General features: G+C 37.1%; 1 protein-coding gene across 1 annotated transcript in view; it reads left to right on the forward strand.

Moving 5' to 3' along the window:
* Nucleotides 1-4573: 4573 nt before the first annotated feature.
* The window catches only part of bsnb (bassoon (presynaptic cytomatrix protein) b), a gene marked incomplete at its 5' end in the record, with an annotated part of 97843 nt that continues 86029 nt past the window's right edge, over nt 4574-16387 (forward strand). The window contains one exon of the mRNA XM_079392999.1: nt 4574-4752. Coding sequence (XP_079249125.1) covers nt 4574-4752 — 179 coding nt within the window. The remainder of the gene's footprint in view (nt 4753-16387) is intronic.

Below are 16387 nucleotides of genomic sequence, written 5' to 3' on the forward strand. Positions count from 1 at the left end.
GGATGGATGGATGGATGGATGGATGGATGGATGGATGGATGGATGGATGGATGGATAGATAGATAGATAGATAGATAGATAGATAGATAGATAGATAGATAGATAGATAGATAGCCAGCCTATGCCTAATTAAGTGATTATTTGTCTAAATACTTTAGTTGAAGGACAGCCATAGTATTGCTTCCTAGTGAAGGCTGCAAGTCTGGACTGAATGAAAGTCAAAAGGAATAATGAGATGGTTTTGTATATTAGGGTAGTCCTTGTGTAATGAGGAGCATGGAGAAGCCAGCAGCCATTGAAATGCTTATTTGCCTGTCATTTTGAATCCAGAACACTAATTGCACTAATTACAACAATTTTGTAATTTCAGTGATCTTCAGTTCTTCCTGGTTCACCCCTATTTTTGAGAGATCCTTCCTCAGCTGGGAAATAGCCTTAAATATGAGGAAACCTCCATTCAGAAGATTGATCCTGTTCAACATGCAGCAGATTTTTTTTTTAGGTTTGTATTTATTTTAGGCCTATTATGATTATTCAGTTTTAAAAGCTGCGACACACAGATGGATAGTGATTGAGTCAAGAAAAGATATCTATTGAACAAGCTGAAGGCGACAGATGTTTAACTGAGATAAATGAATTAATTACTGTACTGTAAGAAAAGTCTCCCTGCTGAGGCTATAGGTAGGATGTATATGGTTGCAGACATTTGTCATGGCTGACAGTGACAACTCCTACTTTTGACCACTAGATGTCGCCATTGAAGTAGTTTGCTCTTTCTTTGAGTTAATGTGCACCTATTCAGTTTATTCTCACTTATGTTTGGCTCTTTAAAGTCCACCGTTATACTCTGCAGTTTTTATACGCTCAGACAGTTCTGTCCTTTTGTCCTCTATGCTGTTCAGTTCTGCTTTGAAAGATTAGTTTCTTGTTTTCTCTTCATTTCCTTGTGCAGCGTAATCATTGACAATGAGTTATTGGTGGCTTGCCAGTGAACCAGAGGGCATCCAAGACTGATCATCCACTATGAAGAATCATCTGGTGCTGACCTCCAAATCCACCCTATGAGGGCCGTTCAGATAAGAATAACCTATTGTCTGATTTCTTTTTGTGCCAGTTCTTCATCATTGCTGTGAATCATTGTTACAATGGTGTTTACGTCAAAGATTGGGATTCAGAAGTTTTGGTGCCATTAGGCTTTAAAAACTTCCTCTAAATTGTTGAATCTGTCACAGCTCTGGCACAGTCATTACTTTTAAATTGATTAACTACATCAATTACCTTTAGGAGAAGCAGAAGCTTATACACACGTTTAAAAATAAAGTTTCCAAAAGGGAGGCAATGTCATAGGAGGAACCATTCGGAGTTCCAAAAATAACCATTTTTGTGTTAGTTTGAAGAACATTTCAATAATCTGAAGAACTTTTGTATGTTTAAGGCTCTTCATGGAGTCATGAATGCCAACAAGTAACTTTTATTTTTAATAGTGTAGACCATGTGCTTGACTCTGATGTAATAACTCCACAAACCTCCCTCTGACAACCCTATGCTGTATAAACATGCACTTTCAAAGCAAAATACACCTCTATGACATTGCCCAAACCAGATGCTACAAACTTAATTCAAAACTTAAACTTAAACTCTGCAGCCGATGTGCTTCCATGCAGTATTTGCTAGTCTCGGACCCATGCAAACCGTAATAATTGCGGACCAGCTGTGTGAGCAGGAGGCGGCCTGCGAGAGGACTCAGCTGTAGTGAGTGTGCCACCATGCCAAAACTCGGTGCCAGTCAGTCAGCTCTGTTTCAATTAGGCCTCAAAATGAGTTAATCTGATACAGGCCAGAGAGGACAGACTCGGCAAATACGCACTTTCACTTTGCCTACAGATCGTTTAAGCTTACGTAATAGTTCAGTGATTTCTAATGTAATCTGAGGATGACTTTACCAAGCACAGACCAAACAGGATTGTGGGCTGTACTACTTTTCTAGATTCTCACTTCTTGATTGGTCTTCGCTATGCAAGGTGTAACACAAGTTAAAAGAACAGTTCACCCTCAGGCCATCCAAGACTTAGATGAGTTAGTTTCGTGGAACAGATTTGGAGAAATTTTGCATTACATCACTTGCTCACCTGCAGCTGCATGTTTGTAAGAAACAAATCCATTAATGTTATTAAGGTGTTTTCATTTTAAACGTTGTTTTTTGCCAGTTCATACTCCATAATAATGCCTTTTCATCTTTCTATTGAAGTACTGGAGTGGTGAGGATTGCTTGTGGATTATTGTGATGCTTTTATCAGCTGTTTGGACTCTCATTTCTGACGGCACCCATTCACTGCAGAGGATTCATTGGTGAGCAAGTGATGTAATGCTAAATTTCTCCAACTGTGTTGTGATGAAGAAACAAAATTATCTACATCTTGGATGGCCTGACGGTGAGTAAGCTTTCAGCAAATTTTCATTTTTGGGTGTGCTTACAATCACTTATACTTGCTTGGTGGCGCTTACCATTATACATACATAGTGCTGGGGATTTTAACAAAACCCTTAGTATTGAACTTTGACAGTAGTGTGCTTTACTTCTCTTAGTGAAGGCCCATTCAATCTGAGGACCTGACCTCCACATTCAGGGTTTTAAACTAGGCTTGCCTTGAAGAACTTGCATGAACCCTTAATCTCTCCTGACCAATGTGGAAACCACTAGTCCATCTACACTAATGTTTTTGAAAGAAGTCTCTTCTGCTCACCAAGGCCACATTTATTTGATGGTCAAATAACAGGTTAAAATAACTCTTTTCTATTCAAAATATATTTTAAAACATAATTTAGCAATAATTTCTCCAGTCTTCAGTGTCACATGATTCTTCAGAAATCATTATAATACGCTGATTTGCTGCTCAAGAAACATTTCTTATTATTATCAGTGTAAAGCACAGTTGTGCTGATTAATATTTTGTGTGGAATCCATGATGCTCTTTTTCGAGATTCTTTGAGAAATACAAAAGGTTATAAGAACAGCATTTATTTGAAACTGTCACTTTTCAGTTTAACGCATCTCTGCTGAATAAAGCTATTAATATAAAAAATCTTACTGACCCCACACTTCTGAATGGTAGTGTATGGGAGTGGAAGAGCTTCAGAGATAGAGCATCAAAGTATCCTCAATCTGTTTTCAATGCAAGCAGATCCCTCAGTATTTTTCTCTGTTTCATTTTCCTTTATTCTTCTCATGCAGGTGAATATGAGATGTATGCTGTAGGGAATATAGCAGCCATCTATTAGTGCCACAGTCTTAGTGTCTGGTGAAACAGCTTGGGATGGAATCAAAATTAGTATTGATTTAACTGATTGATGATTTGAGCAGCTCTGCTTGGGTATGAAATGACAATTTCGCCATCTGGAAGACAGGTCTGGTGACTTTGAAAGAACTCAGTGCCTTTCTTTATTCACTGAGCTCGCATGTTCTCTTTCTTTCGCAGCAGGCTTCTTGTTTTGCACAGGATCACGCCAAAGAATCAGTTCCCTCTTTTTGCAGTATATGGCTGTGGGTAAAATTGTTTAATAATTTACTTTCTCTGCTTCAAAAGCTTTCTTAACATCACACAATATTATGAGTGCTTCTGATGCACTAGTTCAGAGGTGACTGATGCAACCTCGACAATAACAATGTCTTCATCAGCCCATGGAGGGTGTGCCATTCAGGTCAAATTGAACAGTGCTTTTTAAATTTCAGTTAAATTGCTGAATGTGACTTTTGACTGTGTGACAACTAGCCCTGGCCTTTTAAGTCTTTCACTTGGGAAATTGGGAAATGTATTCCCCCCCTACCCCCCCCCCCCCCCCCCCCCCCCCATGACCCTGGGCCACAAAATCAGTCATAAGGATCAATTGGATCAATAATCCAAAAGTAGATTATTTAACGTAATGTTTTCTCCCAAACATAAATTTATATTTAGATTTCGTATTGTAGGCTATTTAAATATATATATATATATATATATATTTAAATAGCCTACAATACGAAATATAAATATAAATTTATGTTTGGGAGAAAACATTACGTTAAATAATCTACTTTTCCCAAGTTTCAAGTTCAATAATTAATATTTTAATTTATATATATAAAAAATTAATGTTACAATTTAGTATAATTCGGTATTTGGCTTCTTTCGATGTAGAGATGCTTATTCTTACAACGCTTTAAAAATCCAAACGTTGGGATCTTATCCACGAAAAGAAATAAAATGCATTAAGAGCAACTTTTTTTGTCAATTAGAAGCCGTCAGTAATCGATGCATTTTTCCAAGGCTGGATTCTACAGGACTCTGCAGATCTAGGACACAAGCGCGTTCACGCCGCTGCCCCGCGCGCTCCCGGCTCTGCGCGTGCTCGGTCGAGCCCTTCCGCCGGGCGCACGCGCGCGCGCTCCGCTCAGGATGCTTGATTGTAGGTGATGATGGCGGAAGAGGAGCTGCGCTGAGTTTTTTCCCAGTTTTTTTTTTTTTTTTTAAATAGACCCCTATCAGACGCTCGTCAGCAGATCTCGTCTTTCTCCTCCGTCTCACTCAGAGGGACTATGGGGAATGAAGCGAGCCTCGAAGGAGAGGGCCAGCCGGGGCAACCGGGAGGCGCTGTCCCCGCGGCTGGAGCCCCGGCTTCCATTTCAGCACCAGCGGGCGGCGGACAGCTCCACAAGCCGAGCAATGGAGCGCCTGCCGGGGGAACGGGCGCCGGACACGGCCCGGCGATGAACAGGTATGCCGAGTCATTTCAAACGCTTCTGAAGCATCTATTTTTCTGTGAAATAAATGCAATGCTTTGTGCTGCACGATACGAATCTGTGGGGTCTAATCTCGTGCTTTTACATTTTAAACAACTAGTCACTTTTAGCCATATTCAGAATCGATTATTTATGTTTTTAACCACCTTCATTAAGTTGCACTTCTTACCCGATGTTTTACACCCAGTGGTATGCATTACCTTAACCTACTAAGCCAGTTGTCAACTAAAAACCTATACATGTGCATGAGATCAGGAATCAACTAAGATATGCTGGACTCATGGGGTTATTTGATCTCTGGCATACTTGATGCATAGATCTATTTACATATGAGCATGCGTGTATATAAGCAGCCATATGAGAATATTTAGTTTTGGCGTGTTGTCTTATTTAGTGTATATTTTTCTATTCAGTCTGCGCTGTTAGCCTTGCTCTGTCCCGAACCGAGCTACCTTATAATACTATTACCAAATGCACATGTAGTATTATCATATTTAGTGGTAGATTAAAAGCACATGGGTATCTGATTTGGCTATAGTTACAGAGCGAGGCATGTTCTGTGATAATCTGATGCATGTCACACTCTTATTTAGTCATATAAACCTCAGTTTGCTCAGGTGTGATGTTTTAATAACACTGACTACAGTCACATGATGTGAAATTCATTGCTTTGGCAGCCACGCCTAACAGTGCTGATATCAAAATGCACTGGTACAAAAATCTCACTGTAAAAGACATTTGAGGGATCCGAGAGTGCAAGCATGATAAAATGTTATAGCTTTAATAATTGATCAAATTTTGACGAGCATCCATGTGACTCATCTGTTACACGTGCAAGCGAATATCTTTCACTACCTCTCTCTCTCTATTCCTTCCCACCCCTCTCTCATCTCCCTCTATGTTCTTTAAATAATGTAATGTGTGAATTTCCTTGCACTCCTAAGATTTAGAATAATTCAAACTTTGTGATGCAGCTTATGCTGTTTGCAAATTTCTGTCTGTGTTCATATTGTGAAGCAGTGATTCTCCAGCGGTTTTGCATCAGCACACAGATTTTACATTGCACATGAAGTGGCAACCCAGAGCAGTAGCAAAAATTACGATAATGAATTACGATAGTTTGGTGCTCTTGGCAGCCTATAATTCAAAGCACAAAGCACATTATGGTTGGCACAGACATTTATTGTTGTCTGGTTTGTATTTTCTTTTACATTGTGTAGTTTTCATCATGCTTTTTGGATGAGGGCTGGTCATGTATCTTGTGCACAGCCTTTGACACCAGCAACAAAACATATAGAAAGTGTTTGTCTTTCATTGAAAAAGTTGGAATTTATTTTCCTATTCTAAATATGCACAACTATTTGTTGTTTTTAGCATTGTTTTTCCTGCAATCACTGGTTGAAAAGCACAATTATACTATAAGTTGCTTAAATAAAATTATTTTAGATGTATTATACTGTAAATGTTGATAGGATGCACAGCCTTTGATGTCCATGATATGGGAAACCTTTTCTCTTCCATTGTAAAAGTTAATCATTTTCCAGTCCTAAATATTCATATGGTTAGTTGCATTATATTATTTGCTCTTAGCATTTTTTCCCAATCTGAGAACTGATTGGATAATATTATATTATCTGATTCTACAGTAACAGATGAATTTATGTCCTAATACTGTACATTTTTAATGTCTACTACAGTAACAGATGAGTTTGTACCAAAAGACCATAAGTTTTGATTGAATGCCCACCTTTTGACATCAGCAACAAAGCATAAGGGAAATGTTTTCTCTTCCATTTTTAAAGCTGATAAGCCTATTTATTGTGCAATCCCAAATATGGACAATTATGCAGTTAGTTGCATTTTCCCCCTGCAACCAATTGGTTGAGAATAACAGATAATCTAATATAATTGGGTAATAATAATGGTTGGATACTTTAATTTGACTTGCATCTACAGTACCAGATAAATTTGTGCCAAAATAATGCAAATTTCGATTGGATGCACAACCTTTGATGTGAACAACTAAACATGAGGAAAATGATAAGTCTATTTATCTTCCAATAAAGATACACAATTATACGGTTAGTTGCATTTTATTTGCTTTAAGCATGTTTTCCCAAGCAACCCACTCTTGTAGATCTGATAATGTTATAATCTGACTTGTGTCTACAGTCACAGATTTGCTTTTAGCGTGGTTTTTCCTTGCAACCTACTGGTTGAGGACCATTGTTATACTAGATAATATGCTAGACGTCCTTGTCTTAGAAGTTAGGCATGTTTTGCATCTTGCACAACTGCGTCTCAATTGTTTCGAAGTGTAGATACACCGTGTATCCAACCTGAAACATTGATTTACAATGCAATGATGCAAATTAAATGTATTTGTTGCAGGTGGATGACCTAGCTGTCGGCTTGTTTATAGTCAGGTCTCTTACAGTAAGACTATATTCTTGATGTCAGCATTTCTCTATGGTCTGATTTGTTTGTTCGTGAGCTAAAGTTGAATCTGCTTGGATGTGTGAAATTCACAGATGCATTTGTACAGCAGTAATGTTACTGCTGCATGTACTGGCTGTCTGTCTGTGTCTGACCGGCATCATTAAGACTCCTGAACTGGGTGTGTAGTCGCAGTCGTAGCCTTGTGTGAAAAACAAACCCATGGAGGATATTACAACCTGGGCAGGGGAAACATTTGTTTTTCTCATGGGCCATTCTGAGACTCTTTTGTTTTGTTTTTCTTCTTGCGTACATCTCATGTTTTTATTGATGTACTGAAATGTCCAGATTATTCTGTACAATGTCACCCGTCATACACACGCATGGTGTGGGAAATGGTTGCATCTCCCCTTTGTTTGACAGAGTGCTGTTATGTCTTATGTACCATATCAAGGCACTTCATCATTCACTGGTAAAGTGTGTGAGATGCCTACAGATGAGGCAAGACCTTGTGCTTATATCCTCATGGGTTTCTTCACTCCAAAATCTTTTAAAACTGCTATCAAAGTTTGATGTTTGCTGAAGCAGATCTTTAAAATAATTGCGTTTAGTTTTGTGAACTGAAAGCAGCAATATTGGGGAGTTGCTAGAAGTGGTAACATTACTAACTTTTTTTAGTGCTGTCACAGTAAAGGTCATTGCACACTGAGTCCGAAATTTTCCAATTTAATTTGGATGGTTCAGTTTAATGAATTGGTTCAAAAGATGATTCATTTGAGTGAGTCAGTCATGTTCCTGGAACTCCCTGTGCAACTTATTATTATTATTTTTTTTATATATAGTTTTTTGCTTGTAACGAAATATCATGGCATCCTAGGTGTATATGACTTTCTTCTTTCAGACAAATCCAATCGGAGTTATATTAAAAATGATCCTTGCTCTTCCAAGCATTAGAATGGCAGTAGACGGGTGTTTTTTTAAACAGTCCAAAAGACGTCAAATAAAGTGCATCCATCCATAATAATACGTGCCTCATATGGCTCTGGGGGATGAATAAAGGCCTCCTGTAGTGAATCGATGCGTTTTTGTAAGAAAAATATCCATATTTAAAATGTTATAAACACTTTTCTCTCATTTCCGCTAACTGTTGTAGGCGGAAACCGTTCCGGCGGATGATGTAGGACGTATGCATCGCGCACGTGCCTGTGATTAGTGAACGAAAGCGGAAGCGCGACAGAGAGAGCAAAACAAAACGCTGCTCATGAATTAGAAGTACAAAACAAGGATTTGTAAAGTATATGAGGATTTCGATATTAGCCAAGAGAAGACTGGTTTTCTTTTGCTAAAGTAAGGAAACTTTGCTTCCATTGCTCATGTAAACAAACTCTCGAGACTAGCATATCTCAGACGCGTGCCCGCGACGCATACGTCCTACGTCATCCGCCAGAACTGCTTCCACATATGACAGATGGCAGAAATGAGAGAAAAATGTTTATAACATTTTAAACATTGATATTTTTCCTACAAAAACGCATCGAATCGCTACAGGAGGCCTTTATTCATCCCCCGGAGCCGTGTGAGGCACGTTTTATCATGGATGTGCATGCTTTATTTGACTATATTTGGACTGTTGAAAAAAACACCTGCCTACTGCCATTCTAACGCTTGGAAGAGCAAGGGTCATTTTTAAGATAACTCCGACTGGATTCACCTGAAAGAAGAATCAACTAGGATGCCTTGAGGGTGAGTAAAATGTGGGCTAATTTTCATTTTGGGGTGAACTAACACTTTAACTACATTTTCTAATGAATAGTTTGACTGTTTGAACTAGTTTTCCATTTTGTGACTTAAAGTTTCAAAGATCTACACTTTTAATGCTTTCTCAGCAGTATAAGCAATCTTGAGGTTTCTTATTATTGTCTTCAAGCTTTAATATAAGAATGTTAAAATTGAATTATGTAGTTTCCCCGAATCCAGTCACACGGGAAAGCATGTGAAAGTGACAGCCTGAAAAAAGTTTCAGAATCGACATATTTGAGAATTTTCATGGCACAAACTCAGAATGTGTTCTTTTGACTGATGGCCAAAATGAGGAACCAGAAGCTATTAGTGTGTTTGCATGGACTTTCCAGGGGAGTGTGTAGGTGTTATTTGTGCTATTAGTGAAACATGGATGAAGAGAAAGACAGGAGGGATGAGGGAGATGGATGGAGAGACAGAACAGTATCCGTCGCTTTATTTCCCAGCAGATGGAACAGGAGCATGGCTGTCTTAGCCACCAAACATCACCCTCATAAAAGGGCCCTGAATTGTAATGACACAGGAATCTAATAAATGTTCTCCATGAGCCTGTGGCATTCTTTTAGCGTTCTCTTTACACTCCCGCTCAGTGTCTTTAAACCGTTCCATTTATTAAGCCTCGGAAGGAAACACAGATAGAATATAGCCATGCACCCCGGCCCATATGTCGAAAGGCCAATTTTAAAAAGGTTAACGCCAAATCTTGCCGTTTTAGACCTCTTTCATCATATGACACTTAATCTTTAGTTGATCATTGTTCCCGTGGCCTTCAGACCTTACTGTTCCAGCACAACGTCTTCATTGCAAGTCATTATAGTGGTAATAGTGGTCTGTATCGCAGTACAGTACAGTATAGGCATGCAGGACTCCACACTAAAACATAGTGCTCAATGCTAGAGTACAGTACACTATATAGCAGTTCAGTTCTATGCACTTTAAGGAATATTCCTGAATCATTACAAATTAATCTCAGTTGACAGCTTTTGTCCCTAGTGAAAAATACATGATTAAAATTTGTGCTGTTAAAGATTAATCGCGATTAATATAATCCAATATAATTTTTTTTTTTTTAACAATGTATGTGTGCACTGTGTATATTTATTGTGTAGGCCTATATACAAATACACACACATGCATGGATATATTTAGGAAAAATATGTTGTTTATACATTTAAAATATTTTTAGATATAATATCAATTACATTAATATAAATGTATACATGGAAATGCATGGAACTATTTTCATAATATATACTGTATGTATGTGTATTTATATATACATAATAAACATGCACAGTATACACACATATATATTACTTAAGCAAAAACTTTTATTTTGGATGCGATTAATTGCGATTAATTGTTTGACAGCACTAATTAAAATGTATTTAAAATACATTTATTTCATGCTAAGTACTACAAATACACTGAACTGGTATTCTATTATTCTATATAGTCTGCTAAATGGGAACAACTCATTTTGTACTAAATGCACTCTAATTATGTGGAAGTAGTGCTGAAGTCCAACTAAAGATATACTGAAGTATATTTGATTTGTGCTAAAGTAGAAGTATTGCAAGTATACTTCAGATACACCTTAAATATCTAGCATTTAAAGACCAATATTATTCAAAGATCATACAGTCCTCATCAATAATGACATTAAAACACATTTTAGGCTTAATATTAAGAAATGTGTATTGTACACAAGTAGTAATTAAGTTTAATTATAATTTTTATAGTTTTAATTTTTATGTCAGTAAGCCGCATGCCACTATATATGTTAATAGATTACTATACTTGAAATAAATGTATTTTAAATATATTACTATTTTACTAGGGGTGACATAATGTTGGTTACACATACACACATATATCTAATGTTTAAATCATCAATTTTATAGTCATTTAGGGCTGTTTGGGTTCATGTTGTTGAGTTATCATGGCAATGAAGTTGTAAAGTTAGATAACGTTTTGACAGAAATGGTTAGTAAGTGGGTTTTGATATTACATTAAGTTTCATTAAGTGCCTCACTATAACCCAGACTTGTGCCTTTTTTAAAGGGGTCATCGGATGCAAAATTCACTTTAAGTTGTTTGAACATACAACCCGAATTCCGGAAATTTTGGGACGTTTTTTAAATTTGAATAAAATTAAAACAAAAAAACTTTCAAATCACATGAGACAATATTTTATTCACAATAGAACATAGATAACATAACAAATGTTTAAACTGAGAAATTTTCATTTTATTTGACAATTTTTCTCATTTCAAATTTGATGCCTGCTACAGGTCTCAAAATAGTTGGGACGGCCGGGGGCATGTAATGATGTAGTATCTCCTCTTCTTTTCAAAAGAGTTTGAAGACATCTGGGTATCGAGGTTATGAGTTTCTGGAGTTTTGGTGTTGGAATTTGGTCCCATTCTTGCCTGATTTAGGTTTCTACCTGCTGAAGAGTTCGTGGTCGTCTTTGACGTATATTCAAATTTAAAAAAAACATCCCATCATTTCCGGAATTCGGGTTGTAAATGTGTGTTGGAAGTGTGTGTACACATCCACTCTATAATGATAAAAATCCACCCAGTGTTTTTTTTTTTTTAATCCATATTTTAAAATCCCCTTTCTCAAATCAGGCTGTTCTGAGATTCCTGTCAGAATGACGTAGTTCTACACAGGCTGCTCCCACAAGAGTTGATTGACAAGGCCGTCTTACCTTAGACCCGCCCCGAGTGAGCTGAGAGCTGTCCGCCATTGTGTCGACTCCGGTGCAGGCGAAAACAAGTTGTCTCCGATTAAGCGATTGAGGTGTTCTGTTGTTGGATGTAATAATGAATATAGCAGTCGTCATTTACTCCCGACATCTGAGTCGCTGAAGACGCAGAGGATTAATGTTACTTTCGTTTTGAAGGGAAAGCGCCAATCCCAATCTGCCTAAATGCGTCCATGTTCGCGGAAATCATTCGTGATCCAGCTTCCTCTACAGAAGAAGTGAGTATAAGGGGTTTTTATGAATCTTTGCAAATCGCCTTTCCTAATAATGTGCTAGTTAGCCAGTTTCGTGGCTGAAGTGTACCGTCTGCTTGTCACCCCACAGAAGAGAGCTCATTAGCATTTAAAGCAACATGGACTGAAAAACATCTTGCTGAAAACAGAGCTGATTTTGACAGGGTAAAAAAGTTTTTTTACACTACCATTGAGAAATTTTAACCAAAGTCTTTTCATTAAGACCCTAAAGAATCATATCAATCTGATGACCCATTATCAGAAAAGAAGGGACAAATTGTAGGGTTATCAACATTATGCCACAGATGATTCCAATTTGAGCTTAACTTGTACACTTGCATTCCTTTAACACCATACAGTATAGGACTCACTTCACAAAGAAGTATATAGATATAGTATACAGTACAGTATTCCTCACAGGACTGTATCTAGAGCAAGAGGAGACATGAATTCAGTTTGTCAGTCTTCACCCATGCCTGTTCTTCTCATGTGGAGCTGACTCCCACTGGTTTTGTACTCTCCTTCTGTCACTCTGTGACTCATCAGAGGTGTTAACACAGGCTCTGTGCAGTAGAGAGAGGAGTGAAGGAGACTGCTCAGCGCTACAGATCCAAATTAATCTGATCCAGCAGACATGGCTGTCTAAGGCTGCTGTTAGCCCCTTTACGGAGTGCAGCATCACAGTAAATGCTCACTTCTGTCCGGGAAACACTATAAGCCCTTTGTACATGCGATTCTGCCCAATTTAGCATTGTATTTAGAGCACTAGGATTAAAATATTGTCAAACTGCACATAGATTTGGTGATTTACATTTACATTTACATTTATGCATTTAGCAGACGCTTTTATCCAAAGCGACTTACATTGCATTCAAGTTACAGTTTTTACATTTTTGATAATAAATAATGAAAGAAATAAAAGACAGCATATTAGACTGATTTCTGAAGAAACATGTGACACTGAAGACTGGTGAATTGATGCTAAAAAATGAGCTTTGCATCACAGGAATAAATGACATATTAAAATAAATTCATATAGAACACTGAATGCACTGAACACTTTCTCTATAGCCGTATGCTGTTTAGATCTAGAAAAACTGACTGAGTGTAAAATGTCTAAATATCTACATTTGCCATGTATTTTGAATATAATGACCACAGAAAGTACAATGATTATCTGCATCGAGTGCTCCATTATGCTTTCTATGTTTTCTGCATTCAGGAATAATTAGCTGAGCACTAGATAATTATAAGGAGTACATGCTTCAGTTAATGAGACAATCAATCATAGCAGACACAATAACTCTTTGATTAAGCACAAGTTATGGTGTATCGAATCGCTCTGTCGGTAACCATGGCCCTGCTTCTTTTGCTCACTAACATTCAAAGTTTATATTTGTACACTATTAGTGATAGACATGTCTCAAGGGTGTGTTAGCAAACAGTGTTAGAGACTGTATCCCTGTTTGTATAGTGTGCTATGGGGTCTGTAAGAGAAGTCTCAAGAAATACAATAAAAGCAGTAATATTTTTGAAATATTATTATAGTTTAGAAGGTAGTTGTGTAGCTGTCCTGAATCTGACTTTTGACTATGGACATTACAGTTAGCTTGGTTTAGCATTAAGTGCATTTAGCCTCTAGCTGTTTGGTTCACTGTTGAATTCACTTTTTACTGAATGAACTATTGTGGTAGTGTATAGCTTTCTCTGTTCAGACGAGGCCTCAGGATTTCAAGATAAACTCAAAGCATATTGATATTAGCAATACCTCAGAGTGTAGAGGATGCATCATTTTTCTTATTCAAATAAATATATAGAGATAATGAAATGCCCTCAGCAGAAAACGATCAACCGTGTGCGGAAAAAATTATTTGAAGTATATCAGTGAGTTTATTTCTTGCCACAGAGAATATATCCTTAAGCATGTGTATACGTTGTATGTTATTTAAAACTACTATCTCAGTGATTCTTCTAGACATCAGTGAGATTAAATAGACTTAGTCTCCAGCTTTTTAGCAAATTAATTATTTTATTTATTATAATTTTATTATTTTCAGAAACCTCAATTTGAACTCAAATATTTCTTATTCATTTAGAACAAAATTAGAATTAGCAGCTTCTTAATATTTTTGCATGGCCACAGTAAACAGAATTTACTTCCGTTTATGTCTCCCAAAAAAATTTGGTGGAAACTCTTGTTTTGTTTTCAGGAATCTATATTTGAACTCGAATATTTCTTATTAAATTCTTCCTGGAACAAAAAAACTCAAGATTTGCTTTTTAGTCTTGCATGCCAAAAGTTGTCTCATTTACTTTTGTTTATTTCTCACAAAGAATTCTGGTAGAAACCACTGTTTTTATTTTATTTTTCAGAAATCTCAACATCAACTCTTTATTATTTTCATTAAATCCTGCATGCCAACAGTTTTTGTGTTCGTCTTCCAAAGACTTTTGGTAGAAACATCTGAGACAAAGGCAATAGCTGAGCACAACCTCTGAACAATACAATTGAGCCAAAATAGTTCAAAGAAACCCTTTAGGTCTATTAAGACATTCTAAAGTCATTCAGTTCTTTATTTAGACAAACTCTTTAATGATGCTTTCTACATTTAAATGGCTCGTCTGTAGTGACTGAAACAAAGCTAGTCAGTTGTTAGCAATTAGCACTGAGTGACTATAGTGGGAAATATAAGTGTGGAGTAAATTCAGCATAAGCCCGTTTTACTTCCGTAATCCGATGTGTTCCGTTTGGCCTACTTATATTTGACTACATACTGACCTGAGGTAGGAGAAAGCCTTTTAACAGAGAAAAGTGATACCCTTCACCTTTAAATCTGAATGATTATATTGTGCCAATAGATAGTAGGCCTACCTGTAAGCCTTTCCACCTGAGCTGAACTGTTGCGAAGTCAATATAGTGTGTAAATTCAATATTGGGAAGGAACTTTGGAGCCTTAGTTGGACTGAGATTAAATTTCTTTGAATAGAAAGCTGACACTGAAATAATGAACTTTTCTCCCGTTTTCTGCGTCTCGGTTGATTCAGACCTTGGTAATGACTTTATATGAAGCGGCACAAGAAAGGCGGCCTGCTTTTCTGGCACTGAAGTTTCACTTGCAGTTTTAGGGCTGAATATAATGAGGGACCAGGTGCTGGAAATATTCCTGGACAGACAACAGAGCGAGTCAAGCGCAGCTCTACACACACACACATAAGCAAGTCTCAGCCTGACTCCCTGATACTGTGAAACCAGCTATTTTAGTTCTCACACAATTTTTTCCTTTCTTCCTTTCTCCTCAGAATCTGACAGAGGAAGTGTAAACCTTTGAAGTGTCTTGCGTGTGCATTTGAGGCTCTCTGTGTGTACCTGTACACTTGTGTTTTTGGCTCTCTGGAGGCTTTGTTATGACCATAGAGAAAGCTTATAGTCCGTTCTAATTGCTCACTAATCCCAGCGCCAGCCTGTGGAAGAAAGAAGAAGAGAAAATCATTACTACTGTTGACGTGATAAACAACCTCAGAGTAACAGAAAGTCTGCACAAACCCCCTCATGCTTTTATAGGCAACTTGGGGACTTAAAAAAAAAGAGAAAAAGAGGCCAAGAAAGGGTTTGACTGAAGCTTAAGCGAAAGTTAGAAAGCACAGTTGTAAATTCAGCACTGACGCTTAATTGAAAAGGACAAAATATGTGAGAAAGCAAAAAGGAAACAAACATGGGATCCGTAAAATGTAATTGATGTTCATTATGTGTGCTTAACAGTTGCAGCTGAACAAGATGATGCATACATGCGCTACTAGAAATGTTCCTCGGTCTATTTAGTGTTTTTTCAGTCAAAAATAAATGATTTTGTGATTCAAGAATTTGAATATGAGTTTTATTTATTTTATTTTATATCTTTATATCCAAGTTTATTGGTTCAAGTTTAATGTTGTTAATTAAGATTTGTTTATTCATTCATCATTCTGATGAAAATAAATAAAAAATATATACAAATTATATTAAAAATTCAGTGTAGATACCTACTATTTGAAATTTATAGCTCGTAGTGTAGTTATCTATTTAAAGAGTTATTCACCTAAAATTTTAATTCTGTCATTAATCACTCACCCTCATATCGTTCCAAACCTGTGAGACCTTCGTTCATCTTTGGAAATCACATTAAGATATTTGTGATGAAATCCTAGAGCTTTCTGACCCTGCATAGAAAGCAACACAACTGACACATTCAAGGCCCATAAAGGTAGTAAGGACATTGTTAAAATAATCCATGTGTCATGATTAGTCCAAGGATGAATTTAAAAGATTTAAATTAAATTGAGATTTCTCTCCAGAGTCTCCAAACTGCGGAGACAGCTGTGTATAACACA

This window comes from Barbus barbus (assembly GCF_936440315.1).
Source record: "Barbus barbus genome assembly, chromosome: 35".
In the NCBI taxonomy this organism is placed as follows: Eukaryota; Metazoa; Chordata; class Actinopteri; order Cypriniformes; family Cyprinidae; genus Barbus; species Barbus barbus.